The sequence below is a fragment of the Podarcis melisellensis genome (assembly GCF_964234715.1).
Source record: "Podarcis melisellensis genome assembly, chromosome: 8".
Lineage (NCBI taxonomy): Eukaryota > Metazoa > Chordata > Lepidosauria > Squamata > Lacertidae > Podarcis > Podarcis melisellensis.
In genome coordinates, this window is record NC_138540.1 from 52241280 (window position 1) to 52267913 (window position 26634).

General features: G+C 42.5%; 1 protein-coding gene across 1 annotated transcript in view; it reads right to left on the bottom strand.

Annotated features, from left to right (window-relative positions):
- Positions 1-370: 370 nt before the first annotated feature.
- PHAF1 (phagophore assembly factor 1) overlaps positions 371-26634 on the bottom strand; it is a 46756-nt gene continuing 20492 nt past the window's right edge. Inside the window, exons 5-17 of the mRNA XM_081920335.1 lie at positions 21883-21926; positions 20493-20572; positions 17964-18058; positions 14769-14866; positions 13047-13159; positions 9806-9939; positions 9008-9091; positions 8358-8440; positions 6912-6955; positions 4597-4640; positions 3758-3816; positions 3174-3246; positions 371-2727 (exon numbers count right to left, since the gene is read on the bottom strand). Of these exons, the coding sequence (XP_081776461.1) occupies positions 2638-2727; positions 3174-3246; positions 3758-3816; positions 4597-4640; positions 6912-6955; positions 8358-8440; positions 9008-9091; positions 9806-9939; positions 13047-13159; positions 14769-14866; positions 17964-18058; positions 20493-20572; positions 21883-21926 (1041 nt within the window). The 3' untranslated portion in view covers positions 371-2637. The remainder of the gene's footprint in view (positions 2728-3173; positions 3247-3757; positions 3817-4596; positions 4641-6911; positions 6956-8357; positions 8441-9007; positions 9092-9805; positions 9940-13046; positions 13160-14768; positions 14867-17963; positions 18059-20492; positions 20573-21882; positions 21927-26634) is intronic.

Genomic DNA, 26634 nt, shown 5'->3' on the forward strand with positions numbered 1-26634 from the left:
ATTGAGCCGCTGGTAGGCTCCATCCAGCAGACCTTTTATACTTTCTCCTTCCTTCAACATGCCCTACAAATATTAAGGTAGATGCCACTCTGCAATACTGCCAGCTCAATTGCAGTGCCCTGCGCCTCCTGGATGCTGTTTAGTGGGGTGTAGTGGTTGCAGTGTTATTTTACAACTGGAGAAACTCAGATTCAAACATCCCACTTATCCACAAAGGGCTTGCAGGGTGACCTTGGGCCTGTCACAATCTTTCAGCAGGCTATTCCAAGGATATATTAAAAAGGAGGAATCATGAGTTTCTTGGATGAGGACACAAAATTCAAATAATAAACATAAGATCAATGGTGGGAAACAAATCAAAGACTCATCATTAATTGCAAAATACAGACACTCAGCAACTGTATTTAAACAACACAGTAACTGAGACTCATTTTATTTGTCCTTTCAATGTACATGCTAGTTATTCATTTCATATAATTTACAAGAGGCTTATGAAAAACAGAATTCATGTTAGAAAGGAAAGAATTGGGGGATTTTCTCAGCAAGCAATGATCATGGGTGGGGAGAAACAGTACATTATGAAGAAGAGCAACATCTAGAAATAAAGGTAAAACAAAAATCTGTTTTCCTGTTATCCATTAAATTCTCAGTGGGGCTTCCTTTATTTCTTTTTAAGTAAAACAGTATAGAATGTCACAGTATACAGGAAGACTAAATGGCGAAAAGGAGATCACCCATACCCACAAATACACGCAACACGCACACACACACTTATCCCTGCTACTGGTCCAGGATCCAAAACGTTTAGTTAAACATCCTAAAATTCCCTATTTCCCATTCGTTGGTAAACTATACAGGATTACACTGTACATGGCGTTAAAATTACAAAAGGTTTCGTATTTACAAAATCTGTACACGCATTTGCAAAACCCACAAAAAATCGTCTATATATCACAAGTTGCTACACCAAAATATTAAAAATGGGATAAAATTATACATTTCTCTTTTCTCTCTCTTTCTCTCTAATTTTAAAAAGGGTCAGTATTTCAAAGATGACCGAGACAGACAGAGACTATCTACTTTCCCCACAATAAGACTGGTAAGCGAGGTGCAAACCCCAGATCCACTTGAGATAATGACTGCAGAGTCTCTAACTGGAAGCCGCTGATCTCCTGTCTGCTGGGGGTGGAGGGGCAGAGTGTGCAGAACTATGTATGTACAGAAATGCTGGATCAAGATTAAGGATCTCTTTGGCTAACATTTTGGCATTAAATTTAAAAAGAAGATGAGAGAGAGATGGGAGGGGTGGAAAGAGAGGCAATTCCTCCCCTCTCCAATGTGCTATGTACGTAATCACCCAGAGCGCAATCTGCCAGGATCGTGTCCCATGGAAGCCTCTTGGGAAACTTCTCTTGCATTAAGGCTGCACAACTTTAATTTCATTTTGATGAGACTTGGGTGGGAGCAGTTCTCAGTGCTGCACCCCAGTTCTTCTCCTACCCCTACTCTACAGGACTAGGAAGAGGAAGTAAGAAATCCTAAATTGATGCTTGTCACACAATTGCAAGACGAGACAACTGTGTTTACTCTTAAAGGACCAAATACCTTCCCTCCTGTTTTATACACAAGCAAAAATGGTATCAAAACCCTTAAGACAGACATAATTCAGAGGAATAATCTACTCGACTCCCCCCCCCCCTTCTGGACACGGTATATATAAAAAACACATTAGTTAACCAGGCATGGCAGAAAATAAGTCGCTTCAGCATGTCAAGTAAATATTAGTGCAGAAAAGGTGGGATTCTTCCCCACTGTATAAATAAGCTTTATGCGTGGCAAACAATTAAATAAACCATCGTACCCCACTCACACCCAGTACACAGATGCTCCTCAGTGAATATTAAAATGTATTATCAAGTAATTAAAGTGTATGTAGTGCAAAAATGTTACAACCAAGTCTTATGCACATGCTGCTTTGCACTTGTTTGAACATCAGACAAACATGTGATGCCTGAAATCATGGACACGTATATACATACTTGTCACATTTGGTACGATGTCTTAGCCACAGAAATACCCATGTACTTTATTTTATATATACACCTATATATAAGGGGTGTGTCTATGTGTGTGTATACACACACCCACACATACATTGTTGTCCTTTAAAAAACATGACTACCATTACAGTTAACACAAACACAGACCGGAAGAAAATATATCCAATACCTGCTTCCAGATGCTCCAAGGCTCAGAAAGTTTGTGCTTCTAAGTCGTGCAGTCATTTGTGTGCCCTCTCGTTTAAAGCTCATCCTTTTTCCAGCTCAGGAAAGAAAGATCAGTCTGTTTACATCCACACGGTAAAGGATGAGGGCAACCGAGAGGAGAAAAATCAACGGCGACAGGCACCTAATTGCTCATTTCCATGCCCTGTGATGAACAGTCAAGAGGATTTCCCATCCTGCTCCATGCACAGGTGGCAAAAGACAGTTTTTGAACACATACACACACACACACACACACACACACAGGCACAACACACACACGTCCATCATACCGTGCTTTTCCATATTATAAGTGGCAGCAAATCAAGGCACGCTGTACTAATTTTGTAGCATTTTGATTAGCTGATGTCGCTCACTGGGGAAGATCTGACATTTTCAACTGGCTGCTGGGTCTTGCTGGGCCATAGAGAGTAACAGAAGCTATGTGATTATTCTGCATCACCTGTACAAAGAAACAAAAAGGAATACTGTCAGACAGCCCTTACCCCCAGAAGGACTACAGAATTCAAATTCCCCCCAAAAGAAGCTGTTTTTATTGGGAAATCAATAAAAATAATTTTTAAAAAAGCAAAAAGAACCCCAAATAGGTTAGCAGTAATATGGAGAACTAACACTGCCCAGTGGACCAGAGACTTGATCTGTACGACCTGGACTCAAACCTCAGACTAGCCATGGATTCGAATAAAAGCCTATTCGAAACTGGTTTTAAACATGAACCCCCCACACAATGGACTTAAGTGTATCCCACACCACATCAGCCAAGAATGCAGAGTACTTCAACAGTACAACATGGGAGAAATGTCCACAGACTTGCAGAACCAGCCACTATTTCAAACCAACTAAATCCAGTGCTCCATCACGTCTTTTAGCTAAGTAAGCTTTCCTAACCTCAAAGATCATTCGCTGCAGTCCAAAGCAAAACGTTGACCCAAATGGATTTGTGTTGTTTGGAGAGGATGATCTAAAGAAAAGAAAATCAGGCTAAGGTAACCAAATAATACCAGTAAGATTAATATTCAATATTTTTGTAACACCCAATATCAGCATAAACAACAAAACCTATCTTTTTAGGGGATCAAATGAAATTTTTCATTACAAAGGTATAATGCTCAACCATGTTTTGCTTTCCTCCACTGCTAGTAAGCATTGCGAGTTTGAAGCAAAGTAGAATGGAACTATTGTGAAAGATTACACATTCAGCAAGGTAACTACAATGAAGGCAGATTCTTTGCTTTTCCAGTCCCTCAACTTGTAAGGTGACAAATGAATCTTTTTTATGTCTTACCAATGTCCCCTTCTAGGGACAGCACTCAGCTCTTCAAGCAAACAGGGGTTTCTAGTTTTATGATTCTATAATCATGGCACATTTAATTCAGTGAAGCTGTTGAGCATTAATTAGGCCTCTCTTTCTCGTAGTCACTTGAAATCCAATCGATTCCTATCCAAGTGACAGAATAAAATAAAATATTTACCTGTGAAGTACCACTGGCTTCTCTACAGGATGTCCAAGAAGGTCCTGAATATTGTCCCACTGTAAGCATATGAAAATTACTTGGAGAATGAAGCATGGATCCTAGTGGTAGAATGCAGCATGCCATGTATATCTATGTTTTTGCCACGTGCACTTAAGAAAAAGCAAACATCAGCTAAAATCCACTCACAGATGGATGGGACTAATACATATGACTTTATTTGCAAACTTTTAAACATTTTTTTTTGTAAAAACCTAAAGGGTCTAGTGTCAGCAGCTGTTGCAGATATACAGACAGCCTGATATATTGGACTTTAGTGGGAATGTTGCTTTGTTATACAGTATATACCAAGCCCAGGGACACCACGAGGTTTTTTTTTTTTTTGGGGGGGGGGGGTGTTTCTCTCATTTTGGTTTAATGTTGTATGTTTCTGTACTTACAATAAAATGCAATTAAAAAAATTAAGGTAGCAAAGGTTGGCTATGTGTATTTCGCCTCTAGAATTCAGGGGCTAACCTGTGGTTTGCTACAACAGTAAATTTAGATTTGAAACCATGGTATTTCAAGCATTGTCTTTTCTCATATCATCCTGCTTGCCCAATTTTATCTCCAGTATCCTGCTTTGAGCTCCATTCCACCTAGCTGGAAAATTAAATCTGCAAATGCCTGGAGTGGGTCCATTTCTGGGATGACTCCCAGCCACTGACCCCACTCACCTCCTGAAAGAGGCCACCTGAGCACAGTGCTCCAGCATACCCTTTCTTAGCCCTGTGCAAATAAGGTGCCACTGCTGAAGTTAAAGGGCTGCTCTAGCAAGCATGACTGGGGGTTCGATTTACCTTGCTATAGGTTGTGCAGGTTTCTGTCTGTGAATCGGTGCTATCTGTTTGGAGAAAGAATAGAGAAAATGACCTGTAAGGCTACATTTCAGCAGAAGATCCCACTCCTCCTCTTCCTAATGCCCTTCTGCACCAATAGCATGTTAGGTACTATTCAGTACATGGAAGCAACATGGATGTGACTCTGAAAGCTAATTCCAAGAGTCTTGGCATATTAGTATTTTCTAAACTTCTATTTCAACAAGACACATGTTTCACTCTTCTACAGCCCCCGCCCCCCACAACACTATTTACTTTTAGGGTTTCTAAGAATAAGAATTACTCATCCCCATTCTGAATGTTTGCATGAAAGAAATACTGGAGAATTCAAGCACACCCAACAGGGCAGAATTAATCACCCCAGCAAAGGAAAAGTTGAAGTGGGCAAGTGTGGCCCTCTTAAGGCCCTTCAGTTTTAAGACCTGATGCTGGAGATGTTACATTTTTATATAGACAAGAATATCAAGAGCTGTGTTGCAATTGGCTGTTCATACGCTTAGATTTCCCACCAACCTTGGGTGTGTGCTCACAGATGTTAACAGGTGACTAAGAGTACAGCTGTCAAAGGCTCCTTTCCTTGCAGTGCCAACTGTATCTGTGATCACCAGTTTCATATTATCCATATGAACACGTTTCCACAGCGTAAACAGACCAAATGCTACACTTAAAAGGTGCCAACTCCATGTTATTGCATCACTCCTGAGATAAATGTTCAGGTTTTTGCTTGGTACCAAAACAGGCTAAGGTTGGCATGCTGGCCACCTGCCAAGTCAGTGTCTACTGACATCTTAATCTTTGTCCGCAGTCAGATATTGTCAAAAGTCCCCCAAAGACATGGCGTTTGAAGAACTTGCCTTGTGTCTACACAGCCAAGTTGCTTCCAAAACCTGACATTTGCTTCTACTTCTTTTAACAGGTGCTGTTAGTTTGATTTAGGTCTTTATTTCCTTTGTTTAAGTGAAGTAACTGGGGGCTGACCTCAGCGCTCCAAAATAAAAGCCAAGGCAAATTGGGACAAGTAACTCATCTAAGGATGTCTCACATGCCAGCCTGATTCTGAACTTGAATGAGGAGATCAAAATGTTGCCAGCCATAGGCAAAACTCTCCCGGCCCTTGTTTCCCCAGAAACTACTGGTCACACATATACACAAATCATGACAAGCACCAAGTACAGAAAAACTGACTGAGATTTGTTATCTTGGAAAGCAACGACAAGGCTCCTCTGCATATCTCCAAGCAGGATTCCACATCAAAACCTGGAGGCAATTAGAGCTATTCTGTCCTCATGATCATGATATATTTAATAATTTCCATGAAAACTCCTTTGAAATAAGAAGCTGATTAATAAATATATCCATGATGAGATAGTTTGAAATAGCATTTGAGAATTTTAGGAAAGGAAAGTTATCAGGCATGAGATCAGCCAACTGTCTTTCCTTCCCAGTGCTAACTAAGGTTGCCTGGGAAATGTTTTGACAACAGGTTCATTTCTTTAAGTTAGGAGCCAAGAGTGAAATTATAGTATTCTAATTTTTATTTATATTTTATTATTATATAATAATCATTATTATTCTTGAAGGGGAAAAAGCCTTGCATTTGCTGGTTTGTGCCACTGATTGCCCCCATGAAAATAAATATGACATCTGTACAAAAGAGCTTCCTGAATCACCCTTACATCATTCTGGTTCCAAGTCCTTTGAATGTTTCCAGATTTTGAACTGAGATTTATTTCACCTACGATACAAATCCCAATTACATCCTGTTCTAAAAACCCCTACATGAATGAGGTTTCCTTCCTGTTCATACGCCCAACAACCTGTCAAGGTAGGTTATCACAAACTCTTGCATGTTAAAGAGCCTCAACAGGGAAAAACTGTGATGTGTCCAAAGCTCAGTCAGGAATCCAACCCAGACCTAGTATTCTTGTCCACTGAGTTGCACTGGCATCCTGTAAGTATGTCACATTAAGAACAGATAAATATTTTCTCTTGTATTACAATAACACTTTGGGGTGTGAACGCTGGGCAGTGCTGACATCTCTCGGAAGTGCTGCTGCTCAGTTTTCCTCTCCCTAAATTGTTTCTTTGTTAACACACCCGCAGTGTGGGAGAACCTGAATCTGCCGTCCTAATTATCTGACATTGTGCAACTTTGGTCCTGTGCTCACTCTGACTGCTTAGCATATTAATTTTTACCACTAGCGTGTGTTTAACACCTTCACCCACTCCTATTAAGTCTTTTAACTTTCAGGTTACTTCAGGCATCTCTTTCTTACCTCGTTTAATGGCTAGTGGAATCTTGAATTCACAACGATGGTAACTGAAATATTTAAATTGCAGAGTTATTGCGAGAAAGGACAAGCATAAATGAGGTTTACTATTTCAAAAGTAGCCCATTCTAAATTAAGCACAATATAATTGCATATAATAGAAGTTGGCAACCTGACCTGGTCACAGATATATTCTCCACTCTTCTACAGTCTAGTACTTGTTTGAATGTTTACCATAGCTTTCTGCCAGCCATACCAGTTTGGCATGAAATTATGCTGCCTAATTGGCGGCAACCAGAGTGATGCCAGATACCACAGCAAATATGCAGAACACTGAAAGCTTCCTGACACCAGGTCTTAACTATTTTTTAATCTATTCTAGTATTGTTTACTCTGACAGCAGCTTTTCAGGATCTTAGGCAGAGAGCCTTCCACATCACTTGTTGCTATGTGATATTTTTTTAAAAAACTGGAGGCACCGGGGACTGAAATCATGACGACCTGCATTCAAAGCATGTACGTTTTCTGAGTTATAGACAACCTCCCACCCAAATGTTAAGCACCCTACCCCAAACAAGTAATTGCTAGTGGTGCACATGACACAGAAGCACAGTTTGCTTCTACCACTAGGAGCCATGCATTCAGTATTGTGGGCCTACTTTTGCAGGACTCCCTCGCAGGTCAGATCAAACAGGTCCCCTCTCTGCGGAACTTCTTGGTGAAGACTTTTGATTTCAGGAGGCATTTTAAGTAAGCTTTTCTGATTCTATGGTTAATTTTAATTGACTTTATCCCTTGCACCTCTTTTGTAATCCCAATGTACACTGCTTAGAAAATACAGTGTTAACTGGCATATAATTTGAATAAATAAATAAATACAATAATATAATTGTTAATTAGGTTTTCACAGATTCCCATGCAGAAATCTTAAAAATCAGGCATGAATTATGGGTGGCTTTTTTTGGGGGGGGGGATGAGTTAAGTTTCCTCTTTGCGGGGCATAAGATGGGAAATCTAGTCTTATGAATGAGAAGAGTGTTACTTCCACACACTACCTTCACTGATCTCCTAAAAAACTGGGTTTTGACAAATTACAGCAACACATCTTGCACAGGGAAAAGAGGTTCTTGATACCCATTAGTTCCAGGCTCTGCAACAGTCAACTACTGTAGTCAAGAAGTGACAACACAGAAACCAAAGAGAAGAATCCAGTATATTGCAGGGAATTTAAAATACAGAGAAATTCACGTTTGTTTTAAAGAAGATTCTAACTAGAAAAAGTTGTGGAAATGTGAGTAACATCTGGTGAAGGCTTAGATACCAGAAAGAGCTTAGGCACTGCTGGTGGGGATTCAGCATGGTACCGTTTTCTTTGCCTTCTCCTTGATGCTCCCCTCCCTTTGCTTTCCAAATTACAACAGCGGTTTGGGCAATACAGCTCTTTCTACTCACATATTGAAGTTGTAATGACCAGGGTAGTTAGTATGTAGAACAAATTTCTTCACTTTGTGAGTATTTGCATCAAAAAGGATATCCTGTGGGTGAAATTGAGAAAGGAAAAACAATGAGCCACACAAAGTTGAAATGTTTAAACAGCTTCCCATAAATGAACAGAAAGTCCTGGGCTCAGAGAGCAATGATTTCAAGATGTCTTCTTATTTGCTAGCAAGAGGATATAATATGCAAAAATCACTGTGAAAGCTAAGACCTCCAAGTTCCCAGGACCTGCCCTTACTAATTGGAAAAAAAAATTCTCTGCCTTCTCCCATTTGTGTTTAAGATGGCAGGCAGTGGCACTGCCCTTTCTCCAGAACATTCTTTGAGTCTGAAGGATTATGTTTTGATTTTGCAAATGCTGAATATCAAATACATAGAATGGGCCCCATGAGATACTAATCGTGTTAATGTGTCACTAATCAAACTGACAAAGATAAGAAGATAATTTTCAAATTTCTCAGCAAAGGAGTTCTGAAGGATTTGGACAACATTGATTCCTGCATTAACTGATTAACATGGTACAGGCATTCTGAAAGTTGTGCACAGATGGAAGCAAAAAAGAAAAAGAAAAAAGAGATCCCTTGTTTTCAATGTTTGCAACTTACCACTCCAAGTGTGAAGTAGTTGAAGAAGTAGTCATTGCACTTTGAAGGAACCTGCTTGTGAGGCGAGGGTGAGTGAATTTTCATCTTTAAAAAACAAACAAAACAAATCTACACTTCAGCTTTTGGAAATAAGGAGACAAGTAGATCGTCTAGTTTCATCAATATGCTCCTCTGGTTTGAATGGACCATGTTACCTCTATGGCAGAAATGAGAAATTTGTTCTGGTGCAACAACCATTATTGCCACTTGATTACTGGGCATTTTGGGCACATTCAGTGAACACTAACTTGCATCACCTGAGTGCATTTGTGGAGATCCCTGTATTCTTTCCCTCCATTCTTATTTTTCCTGCACATTGGTACCTTGGGGAAATTGGATAGGGCCTCAACATGGCTCCTGCATACCAGAACATTGGGAGGGGGGGAAATCCCTGCACAAAAAAGTAGATTGTCAGGGAAACTGCTTCTACTCTAGCCTTTTCCTGACATACTAGTTTTCTGTAGGTGGGAATCTGTTATGATGGAACCTTCCATCATCCTGCATAATTTGAACAGTGCAGTCCAGACATCAATTTACCATCTAATCTACTAAATAAATAAATAAAATACTGTTAGTAAAAACTGGGGTTAGGCAGGATGAGAAGACAAGACTGTCCTAAAACTGAAGCCACAGGGCAGTTAGAAGGTTAACATTTATTAAAGAACTTCCAAGCCTGTAGGGATCTTGAAAAGTGTGAACAGTTAATTTTAGTAGCCTAACACAGAGATAATCTGTGTTAACTTGTTATTGTAGTCCAACCTTATCTTCTGACTTGTAGAAAACTTTGTGAGGAGACCCCAAAGTGCTCAGAACATCTTGGCACGAATCACCAAAATAAACACAGCGCTCAAATACCCGCATCTTGGCATCAGCTAATACACCAGGGCCGCAACCTGAAAAACAAGGGAAAGTGTTAATAGATGGGATACCAAACTTCCAAAATGTTGATATGGCCGGAGGCCTTCATTCAGCTCTCATCCAGCTAACCAAAAGGGTGAAACGAGAACAGAAATTGCACTGTGGCAGAATTTAGAAGTCTCTCAACAAATGAAAATAAAAATGAGCAACTTCAGAGAGGTGTAACCCAGGATGCAAGCGACATTAGCAGAATCCAATTAGAAAAAACTAAAACACTAAATAGAAATGTATAAAACACACTTGCCACATTGGAGCAACTCTCAGAAATAACCTGTGTAAAACAGATTATTCAAATTCATGCGCACTAGTCCTCCTCAATCTGGTGGCTTCCAGATGTCTTGGACTACAAATTCTGAGAGCACCACATTGGGGAAGGCTGGCGCAAATTAGCATGCAGCTGAAGCATCCATTTTGGCCTGTTCTGTTCGAGTCCTACTGAAATGAAGAGGACTTGCAAAAGAGCAGAAGTGCTCTTTCTGTGGGGCTGGGGTTGTGCTCTTTCTTCTTTAGAAATGGCCCAATGAAGTACAATACTATTCATTGCATGAAGTGTGGGTTAAAATTTTAAATAATTTGCAACCAAAGTTATGCACAAGCACCCGTCCATAAAAGATACTCTAGATTAATCCATATTTTATCAGGAATGATTGTTACATTTTTATCCCACCCTTGATCCAAGGGGCTACAGGCAACACACACATCCTTTCCCGTTTAACCTCACAATGAAACTATACTAGAGGGCAAGTTAGATTGAGAGTGCGTGTGGCCGTCTCAAGATCACTCAGTGAACTTTGTGGGTTTGAGTTTCCTGGTCCTAGTCCAATACTCCAGCCATCACAGCAGGTGTGGGTAACTGTGTGACACTCCAGATGCTTCGGGACTATTAACTCTCACCATGCCTGGCTGGAGATGATACGAGTTGGGAGCCCAACAGCAGCTGGAGGGCCAGACTGCCCACTCCTGTCATACGCTTTCATGAACCAGAGTCCATTTCAACAGATGCATTAAATGTAATCCTAAATTGGCACACGGGACTGTGTGGAATGGATAAATTAGGTCCAAGGGAAACAAAATGAAAGGAGGACACAATGAAAATTTGCTAAAATCAACACGGTGACACTTAATAAGGCCACACTGCTGATAACACCAGCACCCGGGCTTCAGTAAGCTTATTACCACACGAAGTGTAATAAAAATCCACAATCTCTTTTCAAGCCATAGGTGAAAGTATTTTAAATGATAGTATACATCTTACATAAATTTAACATGGATCAACATTTTTGTTAATTATGAATCCCCTTTCCATTGTCCTGCTCTCAGACTGGGAGTTCTTTAGATACACTGGCATCCAAATGAAGTACATTCACTTTGAAACTGAGTTTTGATATGCATGAGTTAACCCTTCAGTGCATAAAGCTAATAATGAGTAGCTAATACATCCAACATCTTTTTCTTTAAATTTCAGGCATGTATATATGTTATCTGGACTTCACACTCTACCTTGAAAAACCATTTACAGTTTCTGGATAATAGCTAACTCCTTCCTACTATTACCAGGATATATGATCCCTGTCCTAGGCAGCTCTCCTTTCGCCTCCTCTGTAAAAATAGAAGCAAATTCCACTTAAAATTGGCTACAGTTTTATTCATCTTGTAATCAAGACAACCAAAAATCCTTCATTTTGTGATGCTAATCTTCAAGTGAACAGAAGCAAGACTTGATGAACTTTTCATTCATTACAGTATCCACAAATAAACTAACACCAAACCTTCAACCAAAGGCTGGATTGAAATTGCACTCATTTTACCTATTTCTTAGGTGATTCTGCTGTTCCTCCAAGAAGCTCATGGCAGCCAGTGGCGTTGGGCCAGGATTGGTGTTATATGCTCAGTCTTGCCCTGGTGAGCAGCCTAGCTGCTAAATTCTGCACCAGCCAAAGTTTCCAAACCACCTTCAGAGACCACCCCATGTATAGTGCATTGCAGTGATCTAACTTAAAAGTTACCATAGCATAAAAGTGAGGCTATCCTTGTTCAGGTAGGGGCACAGCTGGGCCACCAACCCAAACTGATGTAAGGGACTCCACGCCACTAGGCCACCTGAGCCTCAAGCAACAGCAAAGGATCCAGGAATACCCCAACGCTGTGTATCCGCTCCTTCAAAAGGGAGTGTAACCCTATCAAGAACAAGCAACTTCCCATCCATACGGTCTAGGGAACCATCCACTAGTTGTGCCTCAGTCTTATCTGGATGGAGCTTCAATTTGTTGGCTCTCATCCAGTCCATTACCAAGGCAAGACAGTGGTCCAGCACTTCCGCTGCCACGCCTGCAGTTGTAAAGGAGAAGTAGAGTTGTGTGTCATCAGCATATTGTATTCCAAAACTCTGGATAACTCCACTCAGGCTTTTGTATTCATATGAGACTTATAAGCAGACTTGCATAGTTAGCCTCCTCCCCTAGAAACCCCAGATGTCTTCCCAAAACAGAATCCTTCAAGGGTGGAGCAACATCCCAAATCAGCTTCAAAATATGGTTTCATATCCTGGTTTGGTGGACTCTTGCAAATGATGGTCAGCCTGTATGGTGTTGGTGTGGCTACGACATGACTTCATAAACCATGGTTTGGGGGTCACATCTGAATTCTAATACACATCTGACTACTGGCTGACTGACTCTTGATCCAGTTTTAGGCTTCTATGTCTCTATGGTGGTAAAGAGCACCTCCTAGTTCCCTTTGCAACCCTGCTAAATCCCAGGGAATCTTTCCACATCTCCCAAAGTTTCTGATTGTGAATCTGGTTCATATATAGTTTTGCAGGAATTCTTGCTTGACAGACAGACTTACTTATTGCTCAAGGAGAACCCACCCCCCTACACGTAAGACAAAGTTTCATTATACCAAGAATGGTGTTGCAATGAACTTGGAATCAACTGAAGCAATATTTCCTGGAATGTACGAGTCATCTCCAACAGAGGAGGTGACAGAGTAATCAGAAGTAAGTACTTGAGAGATTCCGAGATATATAGGTTGCCCATATTCACATTTGTGCCTTTGAAAGGAAACCTCTGCTCACTAATACCTGCAGTGAGTAAGCGAAGCCGTAAACCTGAGGGCCCAGCTCCATCTCTCAGAACATCAACATTCTCTGCATACACATTTCCAAGGAAACAGCTGAGGGGCATCATAGGAGCCCTGAAACAGCAAGATCATGTACAATTAAACAATATGCAGATTAGTGCTAAGCAACACATTGTTTCCAGTTCACTTTTCTATACCAATAGCGAGTGCTATCTGACTAAACAGCCCTAACTCAATAGTGGTGTCGCAAACGAAGAAGCAAAAAGAGAAGAACTGCATTCTTTAAAGGAACCTTACCATTTACTAAATTTATGCTAAACAGCCAGCAACACAACAGAATGCCCATGTTAAAATTTAAATTAAACTACCACACAACAAAGTCCACACTATAAACATTTAAATAACTGGATTTCTAACTGGAAGTAACTCTAGTGAGCTTAAGCAAAAAAAATCCTTCCAGTAGCACCTTAAAGACCAACTAAGTTAGTTCTTGGTATGAGCTTTCGTGTGCATGCACACTTCTTCAGATACCTGAAGAAGTGTGCATGCACACGAAAGCTCATACCAAGAACTAACTTAGTTGGTCTTTAAGGTGCTACTGGAAGGATTTTTTTTTGCTTTGACTATGGCAGACCAACACTGCTACCTATCTGTATCTAGTGAGCTTGTTATGGCTGAATTTGAATTCTAAAGCATGGTTGAGAAAGATTAACTATGGCTAAATTGATATACTGCAAAGGTTGCAATTGACCAGCAAACAAGAATTAGAAACCATAGTTTGCAATAGGTTTGCAAACAATGCTTTGATGAGATGTCTGAATTGATAAACTGGTTATGAACATCATTCTGCCTTCAGAGGCTATTGCATCTTCAGAATAGAGCACTGACCAAATGGAAGCAAATAAACAGCTATAAACCATGGTTTTCGCCTGCCCTTTTGAAGATAAAACTATAGTTTGGGTTCAAAAATTGTCTTTACAGATCCTCATGGTTTGAGAAGATGCTTAAATTACCGTATTTTTCGCACCATAGAACGCACTTTCCCCCCTCCAAAAATGAAGGGGAAATGTGTGTGCGTCCTATGGTGCGAATGCAGGCTTTCGCTGAAGCCTGGAGAGTGAGAGGGGTCGGTGCACACCGACCTCTCACGCTCTCCAAGCTTCGCACACCTCTCCACAAGCAGCGGGAGCCCAGCGCTGGGCTCCCGCTGCTTGCGGAGAGTTGCCAGCATGCCAAAGCCTGCGCGCGCTGAGCTCAGCGCGCCCAGGCTTCGCGGACCTCTCCGCAAGCAGTGGGAGTGCTCCCACGGCTTGCAGAGAGCTGCCTGTTTGGGGTCTGGGGTCTGGGGAAGCTCGAGCTTCCCCCGCCCCAGCCCCGCGCCTGAGGGGAAAATAATTTTTTCCCCTTTATTTCCCCCCCAAAAAACTGGGTGCGCCCTATGGTCCGGTGCGCCCTATGGTGCGAAAAATACAGTAAGTTTGGCTCAATTAACTCTTGAACATGTTAACCAGCAGGGTTGGTTGGTATGTTTTTAAATACCAGAATACTGGTAAGTTATTGTGTGAAGAGGCTCTGTAAACACAAAATGATAGACTATGTAAATAGCCAAGTAAACTTGAGTACTGTAATAAAGCTAAATATAGCCAGCATACATAATTATATGCACATAAAATAACATGAGATTTGACTTGGAGATATTTTCCAAAATATAAGAGCTACTTACTTGGTATCTTGAAGACTGTTTCCACTATAGATGTACATACGTTTCACAGTTGCACCATGGGGAATTTGCAGGGAAGCTAGGCCATGGGCAAAGTTTGGCTGGAAAGGTTAAATTAAAATTATATTTGATTGCACAACACATAGTTTTAAGTCCAATAATACTAAATCTTGTACCACATACAACCAAGTGAGTCAGAATGATCTTCAAAAACCAGCAAAACTTTATCTCTCTACATAGCAAAACTAAGATTAAAACCCCCATGATGTTTCCTGCAGCAGTTAAAACCCCCATGAAAGAACTTGCAGAAGTCACTTGCATGTACATGTATACACACACAAAGTGGATCCCATGGCACACATACCCCACAAACCATTTCTTCTCAGTAGTCTATGAATGTAGCTGATTAACAGACATAGACAGCAGGACCCCCCCCCACTCATCATCCTTTCTACCCCCTCCTATTTTGGATGGGAGATTAATTTCAGCACCTCCTGCTAGGAGGCTAGTAGTTCATTAAACTTCTTCCAACTAGGAATATTACTGTTTTCTTGTCTTGAAGTGCAGTTTGAATTTTAAAAGAAACAATCCATGGTAAAGGATGGACACCAATCTATATTGCAGTGGTCCCAGAATGTTAGCCAATTGCAAGGTCCCTAATTTCAGAGGTGTCAGACACTGCAGTGTAGTTATTGTAAAACGGTAATTTCCATTAAAATTATTCGCAAATCTTGATTTGAAGATTTAGGGAGCCTATTGTAAATCCACATGTACTTTGTTCAATTACCGTATTTTTCTGTTTATTGGATGTCCCCATGTATAGGACGCCCCCTACTTTTGGGGACTCCAAATTAAGAAAATGGGGGGAAATTGCCCTGACTTGTTGAAATTAGGGGGCGGGGAGGATTGCCCAGAGGCTAACAGCCCCACGTGTCTAACAGGCAGCCTATCAGCTGTTCCCCCGCCGGCAATCGCTGAGCTGGACACAGGACTCCAAGTGTGGTCTGACCATGGTGGAATAAAGGTAAAGGGACCCCTGACCATTAGGTCGAGTCGCAGATGACTCTGGGGTTGCGGCGCTCATCTCACTTTACTGGCCAAGGGAGCTGGTGTACAGCTTCTGGGTCATGTGGCCAGCATGACTAAGCTGCTTCTGGTTTACCTTCCCGCCAGAGCGGTACCTATTTATCTACTTCCACTGGGCACTTTCGAACTGCTAGGTTGGCAGGAAGAGAGGGACTATTACTTTTCTTGACCAGGACACTATGCAGCCTAGAAAAAGTATTCACGCCTTTTTTTCCTGCTTTTGTTAACACCGCCAACAGTTTGAAGCAACTCTGATTCCAATCTCTGATTTGAGATTAAACTATGGTTAGTGGTTAACTATGATAATACCAGTTCAGATATCACAGTAAACCTATAGTTATCACTAAGCAGGAAAAGGCAGAGGGGGGAACAAGTGGCACGGAGAGAGGGAGTGTGTGTCAGCCTGCAGGATACTTTTATACAGTGGTGCCTCGCAAGACGAAATTAATTCGTTCCGCAAGTCTCTTCGTCTTGCGGTTTTTTCGTCTTGCGATGCACGGTTTCCCATAGGAATGCATTGAAAATCAATTAATGCGTTCCTAGGGAAACCGCCTTCAGACCAGGTCCGGGGACAGTCTGTCCCCCGACCTCTTCTGAAGGCTGGGGGGGGGGGGGACAAGGGCTTTTCTTCCCACTGCCAGCCTTCAGAAGGCTGTTCTGAAGGCTGGCGGTGGGAAGAAAAGCCCTTCTTCCCACCTCCCGCCCCGCAAGCTCCGGGGACAGGAGGGCTTTGCTGCCGACCGCCAGCATTTTAAAAGCCCCTGCTGTCCCGGGGCGATTTTAAAATGCTGGCGGGCGGGAGCGAAGTCTCCGCTGCCCCGAGGAGATTTTAAAATGCTGGGGGTCGGCAGCGAACGCTTCGCTCCCGCCCGCCAGCATTTTAAGATCGCCCGGGGCAGCGGAGAAGTCTCCGCTGTCCCGGGAAGGCAGGCGGGGGGAGCAAAGACTTTTGCCCCCGCCTGCCTTCAGAAGAGGTCCAGGACCTCGTTCCGATGCCCGGCGGCGGGGTGTGAGGTTCCCGCCCCCCCGCCCCGCTTCGGAGCAGCGTTCTGAAGCGGGGCGGCTGGGGCAGGTGTTCCCGCCCCCCCGCCCCGCTTCGGAGCAGCGTTCCGAAGCGGGGCGGCTGGGGCAGGTGTTCCCGCCCCCCGCCCCGCTTCGGAGCAGCGTTCCGAAGCGGGGCGGCGGGGGCAGGTGTTCCCGCCCCCCCGCCCCGCTTCGGAGCAGCGTTCCGAAGCGGGGCGGCGGGGGCAGGTGTTCCCGCCCCCCCGCCCCGCTTCGGAGCAGCGTTCCGAAGCCGGGCGGTGGGGGCAGGTGTTCCCTCCCCCCCGCCCGGCTTCGGAGCACCGGGAGAAGCGATCTCCCCGCAGCCCCTTGCTTCAAAAGAGGTCCGGGGGCAGCGGGGAAGAAGCGCTGCGCTTCCCGCTGCCCCCGGACCTCTTTTGAAGCAAGGGGCTGCGGGGAGATCGCTTTTCCCCGCAAACCCTTGCTTCAAAAGAGGTCCGGGGGCAGCGCGAAGCGCTTCCCGCTGTCCCCGGACCTCTTTTGAAGCAAGGGGCGGTGGGGAGAAGCGATCTCCCCACAGCCCCTTGCTTCAAAAGAGGTCCGGGGGCAGCGGGGAAGAAGCGCTGCGCTTCCCGCTGCCCCCGGACCTCTTTTGAAGCAAGGGGCTGCGGGGAGATCGCTTTTCCCCGCAAACCCTTGCTTCAAAAGAGGTCCGGGGGCAGCGCGAAGCGCTTCCCGCTGTCCCCGGACCTGGGGCTGCGGGGAGAAGATCGCTTCTCCCCGCTGCCCCTTGCTTCAAAAGAGAAGACCCGCTGTCCCCTGGGCAAGCTTCGTTTTGCGAAGCAAGCCCATAGGGAAATTCGTCTTGCGAGGCAACTCGAAAACGAAAAAACCTTTCGTTTTGCGAGTTTTTCGTCTCGCGAGGCGTTCGTCTTGCGGGGTACCACTGTAGTTTGGAAATCAGTTCCAATGACAGCTGAACTAGGCTTAAAGGGGAAGTAACATATCTCAAAAATCAATAAATTAAGGCACAAAGACAGTTACAAGTCTTTCAAAACACAATGACTGCTTTGTTTAACAATGTATTTATGAACAAAGAAGATTTCAGACCTCATACTTTGGAGTTTCAGTCCATGAGTCCAATTGAAAGGAAAAAGACAGTCCTCTGAAGTTGAGGTGGAAAAGTTGTTCAGCAGAGTTGTACACTGGAAACACACACATACATGCATATAAGAACAGCAATTTATCCCTTTCCAATCTGACAGTACTGTCAAGCAGTTTAGCTCTTCATTAAACTATGCCTCAAGTGCTTATGAAACATCTAGCAGCAGTTGGGGCTTCAACCTGTCTAAAAGCAAAAACCCATGGGGTGAACAACAGGGATAATTAATGAGGCCAGATAGGAGGTTTTCAAATGCTCAAGTGCCAGATATATGAACTAACCTTTTGTTTCTTTAACAGCACAAGATTTTTCTATTCTCATTATCACTATGGAATTTGTAGGATTGAAAAAAGCATAGCAGACCCATCAGGCACAGGCTCCATCCTACTTTTTTCTCCCACTTTCCTCACATGGCTTGATGAAATTGTAGTGTAGCATTATGTGTATATGAAGGACAATGCTAACCATGGGTTGTTCTTAACCAGGGTTTGTTATTGTTTGGCCATTAGTCAGGTCAAGTCTACTCTGAGTAGAACTAACAGTGGATACAATTCATTGCTACTATGAGAGGAAGGAGGGCACACGCCTGATATAACCAGCAATTGTAATGAGGACTGTTGCCTCTGCATGTGGTCTGAAGCAATATCATTATAATCTGATGGTTTTATAATTCTGTAAGCACAGATCTGCTTTTTCGTCTCGTCCCAAACATATTCATATGACACTGATTGCAGACAGATAATACTTGATGACTTGAAGGAGTTTTGAAATAGGCATTGTTTCCTTTGGTGTACTCACAGCTTTAGTCAAACAGGATTTTCAAGTTTCTAAAGCACTATTGCAAGTATAGGGGACCTTTTTCAGCCTAAGAACCTCACTGCCTTCTAGGCAACCTTATAAGAGTCACATGCCAGTGGTGGATGGGGCCACAGGCAAAAGTGGGCCAAGCAATGACTGTACCTTTGGACAGTAGGCTTGTGTCTACACACACTATTGCACTCCTCTCTATCATCCAGCCAGGCAAGCAGGAAGCATTTTCAGAGTTCAAGGCCACATTACAGCCAAGCAAAACCACCCAAGGAGGATGTACAGCAAGGCCACTGACTGGCGTAGCCTAGGAAAAGAGGGAGTATAGAGAGGCTGATAGAGAGGCTGGGGAGTTGGAGTTGCATTTGGTTCCTGGGCCTGAGGTTCCCCACTACAGCTACCTGAAAAACCTGCTTGACTAGAGAATATAACAGAGCCAGAGAAAAAAATTAATGAAACATAAAGCATAAACACCACAAGAGACAGTCAAAATTCTTACCATGAATTTCTACTGGCAGGGGTTATTGGAGGGCAGTCAATAGTCTGGGATGGCTCTTCCCACTGACTGGACAGGCAGGGTCCCAAAATGATGATCCTACCCAGAGAAGGGTCCATCCTACTCACACCAGACCAGCCAGAACAGAAAGAATGACCCATCAAACCACAAGGACTTCATCCACATAGGAGGACACCAGTTCCAACAGGCCCAGGTCCAGAAGACTAACACAGGAAAAAACAGGCCAAGGGACAAACAGGGAACTTTTTCAAGAGCCCTATTGCCTCCCTGAGCCTCCTAGAGATGGTTGAAGATGAGGAAGAAATCTTCTGCCTAGCCCTTAGCCATCGAAGGAAACAAATATGGCCTCAGACTTCAGGAAGGCCAAAGTCCTATCCAAGCAGAAACATCCAGAGTGCCAGGACCATGGTTGACAATGGAGTAGGACAAAATTAAGGCAGAACCACTTTGTGAGCTCTGTGAAAGATGGTCTTAACCTTTAGGACAGGCATGTCCAAAGTCTGCTTAGGGGGCCTAATCCAACCCGCCAGTTGGTTTAATCCGGCCCCTAGAGGCAGTTCCTCCCCGTGGTTCTAAGAAAAAGGTCAACAACTTGAATCCTAAAAAAAAAAGGTCAATAACTTTGTTCGGCACTCATGCATATTCACTTCATCAAACCTGGCCCTCTTTGAAAAAAAGTTTGGACACCCCTGCTTTAGGACAAAGGTCATATCAGGCTGAAGTACCACCTTGTCTGATAAGAGTAGGATGGCCTCTCCCTTGGGCAGGATCATAGTTTGGGACCCTGCCTGTCCAGCCAGTGGGCAGAGCCATCCCAGACCGCCTTCCAGGAACCTCTGGCAACATAAGCAAATCAACCATAAGCACCAATGGTTCTATCATACAATTTTTTCAGCTCTCTGAAAATATATATATTGTCAGTCTCATGCCTCTACTAACTCATTAGCAGCTTTTTTATCACACTTGGCAAGATAGATCATGAAGCACATAGAACGCTAAAACCAAGTTTAAGCCTCCTCATAAACAAATAATCCCTTGTGAATGAGACCCTTTGGTCTATCTGACTTTCAATTCCAGTGATGCATAGAGAACAGCCACAGGCACAACCAACCAAGTATCCACATGTGAACAGTGCCAAGAATTGCCAACTCACCTCCTGGATGTGTTGCTCCAAAAGACTGATCAATTTGTTCTATGGTTGGAGCAATAGCCTGAGAGTTAAAATGGACACCACTGGAAGGAAGGAAAAATCAATATTGCCATGGACGCTTTCAGTCAATGGAGTCAAAGGCAGATGAGAGATCAACAAACACAACACACAGCTTTTGTTGGTGGACAGCTAATGTACTTTTGAATAAGATAATTCAAAACAAATCAGTGAACAATGTGCAAGGTCTCTTGTGAAAGCCTCTATGTGCATTGGGGACATAACCTAACTCTCTTTGACTCATTGTTTTAACTTATCTGAAAGAAGTGTGTATATTTTATGCATGAATACTGTATCAAGAAGCCTTATTGAGTGATAGTTTGAAAGTCATCATGATCACACTTCTTAAAGTTTGAAACAAAAATATTAGATATTCAGACAGTTGGCAATACTCCAGTTGAATAATCAGAAACAAAGTGGCCAAAATTGAAGCCCCTTGAACTGAGTCGATATGGGAAAAAAATTAACATGTCCCTCTCTGGGGCTTTGCCAGGCGTAAGTCTCTGAATCAGATTTGGTTCAAATATTTGTTGTATTCAAAGTCACTTATAAAACAGCTTCATGAGTCTTTCATCTTCACAATTCATTCCGAACTTAACTATTTTTACAGTCACTCAGAGAAGAAGGTGACTATTCCCCTTCTACAGAATGAAATAGTACCTATATGGATGCTCTGTGCAACGCTGCTTCAGTGAGGTTTCCGTGAAGTCTTTTGTGAAATTTATGAATGAAGATATTTTGGAAAGTCACCAAGAAAAACACAGTAGAAATATACTCAATACATTTTTAAACACAGGAAAAGAGGCTTTTGTTTCAATTATGTGCTTCACTGAGCAGAGTAAGATATTCTGAGGGCCTGAAATGAAGCCACTTTTAAAGCCAGTTTCTCTCCCCGCTCCTTGTTTTCAGCAGTTATATCTGCATTGTCACACAAGAGCACACAAAAATTAGCTGAGGGACAATTTGTAGAAGAGCACAGCTTAAGCCTTAAGATCACCTGAGGACAGATCCTTATTAAAGACCATTCCCTTTCCCTAAGAAACTGTAAAGGTGGCTGGAGATCTCCAAAAGAGAAATCTCAGCACCCTCACCAAACCCTTCCAGGATTCTTTCAGGTAAACCATAGTTTTGAGGACTGTAGCATGCGTCTTATGTTAGCTATGAAGATGAGATGAGTGTCTCGTCTCAGTTTCTTAAGCCAAGAAGGGATAAGGCTGAACAGGATATCTTTTAGCTCAGTGACTTTTCAGCTGTTCTTTCTCAATGGCAGACGTCCTGCCAACCCTAAGAGGGGGAAAAGGAATAAGTGGCTACATTTATTTGAATGACCACTTACCAATATTTTAACTTCACTTTAGTCAAGTCATAAACTTCAATCACCTAAGAAAACAGGAAAAATACCATTATTACAAAAGTAAAAGACTGGCATTGAGAGGGGGGAGAGAGATGCATGGATGGATACACACACATGGACACACACGAACAGTAGGACTGTTGAGAAGTATTGAAAAGCTTTTCCCGCACCCCACTGAGCAGTTCAGTAAAGCCCCTCCAGCTCCTGATGCGCCTCCAGCTCATGTGAGCCAGAGCAGTATTGGGGCTTGGTAGGGCTGGGTGGTGGGAGGAAGGTGGGGAGGAAGAAGCAGCCAAGATATATTGCAGACACTGTGGTATATCAACATATCATGGTATTTAGCTGCTGATATATCACGATGTTGAAAACCAAGATATTGCCCAACCCTTGCCACGCAGATGACGGTTATATAATAAAAACATTCTAAAATAAGGGTCTGTCCACTGTGTCTCTTTCTGTTTCAAATGTAGTTGCTTTAGGATTTTATGGGGCAGGTTTTTAAAATATTGTTGTAAGCTTCCCTGAGCAAGGCACAAGTGTTGGAAGGGCGGGTGCAAGTTTTCTAAATAAATAAGTATGTGATGGTTTAGTACTGCAGGTATGAACTCTGGCAAACTCAGGCTTATGGGCTCTGCTTCTTTGCTGTAGCCACAGATAGAAGATCAGAAGCTTCTGCTTCCATTTTCAGCAAGCTCTGGTTTTGTCCAAACCAAGAACTTCAGTTTGAGGAAATAAGTTCGGCTAATTAACCACAGTTTGAAGTCAGTTTGTTTCCTTAAGCAATAGAGTTTGGACACAGCAGGTTTGGACATGGCAAGTAACTGTTAAAAGCTTCCAATATCCTCTTCACAGCTAAAGGAAGTAGAGAAATGGCATGTGAGTCTAGAAGTTCATGAATGTAGTAACCACCATCCTTTAGCATTATCTGCAAACCAGGCCAAAGTCTTAGAAAATAGGAAAGAATATGAGTGTAAGTACCAGAGTGAGGCTGCAGCGAGGTAAATAGGAAGAGGAGGGCAAAAATGAATGCATGGGAGTGAGTGAAAGAAAGGTGAAATAAGAACCAAAATATGGGGCAGAAGCAAGCCATGCTGATTATCTATCCCACTAAGGACACCAGACATTTATTGAGCATATTAATTTAATTAACTAATTAAAATGTCCATTATAGCATCTAAAGGAGAAAAAAAAAACCACAGAATTTAATAGGATTTAATGAAGGTAACAGTTTTCCGTGGGCACAAAAAGTATAGGGGGGAAAAATCTTTGGGGAAAAATCTTAGTTCAAGATGAACAGATCTGTTTGCAGCAATGCTTTCATCTCTAACATATTCCTTATAGTCAAAACAAAAAAAAATCCTTCCAGTAGCACCTTAAAGACCAACTAAGTTAGTTCTTGGTATGAGCTTTGTGTGCATGCACACTTCTAAGATGTCTGTATTCTCAAGAAGTAGCCATTGTTTCAGCCAGCAAAAAGCTGCTGCTTCATAATAAAGTCTTAAGTCCGGCAGGGCGAAGCCCCCTCTATCTTTTGCATCTGTTAAGATTTTGAATTTTATTCTGGGCTTTTTGCCCTGCCAGACAAAATTAGATACATCTTTCTGCCACCTCTTGAAACAGTCCATCTTATCCAAAATTTGCAGTGTCTGGAATAGAAACAACAATCTCGGCAATACGTTCATCTTAATAACAGCAATTCGGCCTAACAAGGAAAGTTTCAACCTAGACCATGTGTCAAAATCTTTCTTAACTTCCAACCAACATTTCTCATAGTTATCTTTAAATAGATTCGCATTTTTAGATGTTAAATTCACCCCCAGATATTTAACTTTTTTTGTTATTTCCAAACCGGTTTCCCTTTGAAAATTCTCTTTTTCCCCCAGCGTCAGATTTTTCCCCAACACCTTTGTCTTTTGCTTATTTAATTTAAAACCTGCCACTTGGCCAAATTCTTCAATAAGTTCTAAAATTCTTTTTGTGCTGGCTTCAGGTTGTTGCAAAGTCAGAACTAGATCATCTGCAAATGCCCTCAACTTATAATGCTTTGTTCCCAATCTTATTCCTTCTACCTGCTGGTCCCTTCTGATCATATTCAACAGTACCTCCAGGGCTGATATAAACAATAGAGGGGACAATGGGCATCCCTGTCGTGTCCCTTTTTCTATTGGGATTTCGTCCATAACCATACCATTCACAATTAGTTTAGCTCTTTGTTCAGAATATACAGCACCTATACCATTTTCAAAGTTTTGGCCTACCCCCATCCCTTGGAGATTCCTCTTCATAAAACTCCAACAAATGTTATCAAAGGCTTTCTCCGCATCCACAAAAATCAAAACTGCTTTTCTGTTAATGTCAGACTCCAACAGTTCCAAAATGTCTATAATATTCCTCACATTGTCTGACATATGTCTCCCAGGGAGAAAGCCTGTTTGGTCTTTATGAATCTCCTCTTGTAACACTTTTTTGAATCTTTTTGCTAAAATGTCTGCAAAGATTTTGTAGTCCACATTTAAAAGTGATATAGGGCGGTAGTTCTTAACTTGATGTTTCTCAGTTTCTGTCTTCGGTATAAGTGAGATGAATGCTTCTTTCCACGATTCGGGAGCCTTTTCCCCCTCCAAAATTTGGTTACAAACTTCTTTCAGTGGTTGTATCAGCCATTCCTTCAGTGCCTTATAATATCTCACAGTCAGCCCATCTGGTCCTGGTGATTTCCCCAATTGCATACTTTGGATGGCACCCTCTATTTCTATCTGAATATAAAAGGTTTGCCACAACCAAGTGCAGACTTTGTAGTGATAGGACCTTGGGCTCCCTCGTCTTTTCTTTCTATATGGATGCCATGTGTTTTTACAAATCTTGAGGTTCCGCCAAACATGCTCTAGAGTGGGGAACCACAGGAAGAAACTGCAGCTTATAAGGCCTGCCTTTGGTACCACTGATCAGCCATGGTGTGGGTATATAGGTTGTGGAGGGGAGGGGAGTTGCTGAGGCCTCATCCATAGTCCAACAGTCCATACGGGTGGGCCCAGAGCTAATGACCCACAGTTAAGAGGAGCACTGCTCAGCTGCGTAGGTGACACAGTGCTGCATGTCTTTCTCAGCTCCACAATTCCCAAGTGGCACTGTGAGCATGTGCTAAAAAATTTGAAAACTGAGTTTTATATTTAAAAAGTGATTTCCTCCCCCCCCCCATCATTGTTAGAAGAAGCTTATGGTCAGTGGCTCAAACATGATTTTAGTGAAAGTGGGTTCACATATTGCTACTGTAGTTAACAAGATGTTACACTAGGCACATATATTTATTTTTATCTTTGCTATGGGAGGGGGAATTTAACTCATCTTCCCTACCATATTTGCAAAACAAAAACCCATTACTTAAAAGCTGCTATTAGCACTGGGAGAAATGCTCCCATTGGTGCCTGTAAAAGTCAAGAGGTTTCATGAGGAAGAACTGGGTGGGAGAACAGATAATCTACTATTAAGATGAAGTAGTATCCAGGACTGCTTTTAGCATATTTAAGAATCTCCATTCCATTTCACAATAAAGTAATCATAAGTACAAACAAATCAAGACATAATACAACAGTCTTGTATTGAACAATTTGCTTGGTTGCTTGGCTTAAGTTTAAGTTTGCCCTTCCAACTTTCAAGTCCTCATTGCCAGTTAAAACCAGCTAAGAGTTTCCACCACCTCTTTGGGATCTCATGAAACTGAGAATAGTCCTAAGTATCATAAGCATTTCCAGATGACTTCACCCAGAGGTTGAACAAAATGCTGAAATGTAGATTTCATTTGGTGAGCAGCTGGCTGTGACAATTTCCTTTGCAGTCTGAACTGCAACCACTTCCATGCCTTCATAACCATTAGACTGGGCAACTGCAACAGACACTGCATGGTCATATCTGACTGTTCTGAAGCTGTTGTTAGTACAGACTGTTGTGGCTGATGTAGACCCATGTACAGTACTTTAGGTGATGTTGTGCAAGTCTACAATAAGTCGGAATAGCTTTTTGGGGCATCTGCTTCTGTTATTTCAGACTTAAAAGGTAAAGGTAAAGGACCCCTGACAGTAAAGTCCAGTCGCAAATAACTCTGGGGTTGCGGTGCTCATCTCGCTTTACATACTGAGGGAGCCGACATTTGTCCACAGACAGTTTTTCCGGGTCATGTGGCCAGCATGACTAAACTGCTTCTGGTGAAACCAGAGCAGTGCACAGAAACACCATTTACCTTCCCACCGGAGTGGTACCTATTTATCTACTTGCAATTTTGGGTGTGCTTTTGAACTGCTAGGTTGGCAGGAGCTGGGACCGAACAACGGGAGCTCACCCGGTTGCGAGGATTCGAACTGCCGACCTTCCAATTGGCAATCCCAAGGCTCAGCGGTTTACACCACAGCGCCACCTGCATGCTTTGTTTCTGACTTATAAGGTGCTAAATGGCCAAGATCCCACCCACCTAAACAACAGCTCCCTTCACATGCCCCACTGTGATTTCTAAGGTTGGCAAAATGGACATAACATTATGTATCACGGAGTGTTGCAGCAAGGGTTAATTATCTATAAAGAATGCCACTAGGTAGCTACTCCATCCAAAATAGGGTTTCTGCATTTAAGAGTTCTGAAACTGAACAGTGTTCCTTCCACAAGCAACATATTACCCTAGAGTCCCTTTTCAAGGAACTGGCCTGCAGTAATTGAGCAGGATTGCTTTTATACGTAGAAATG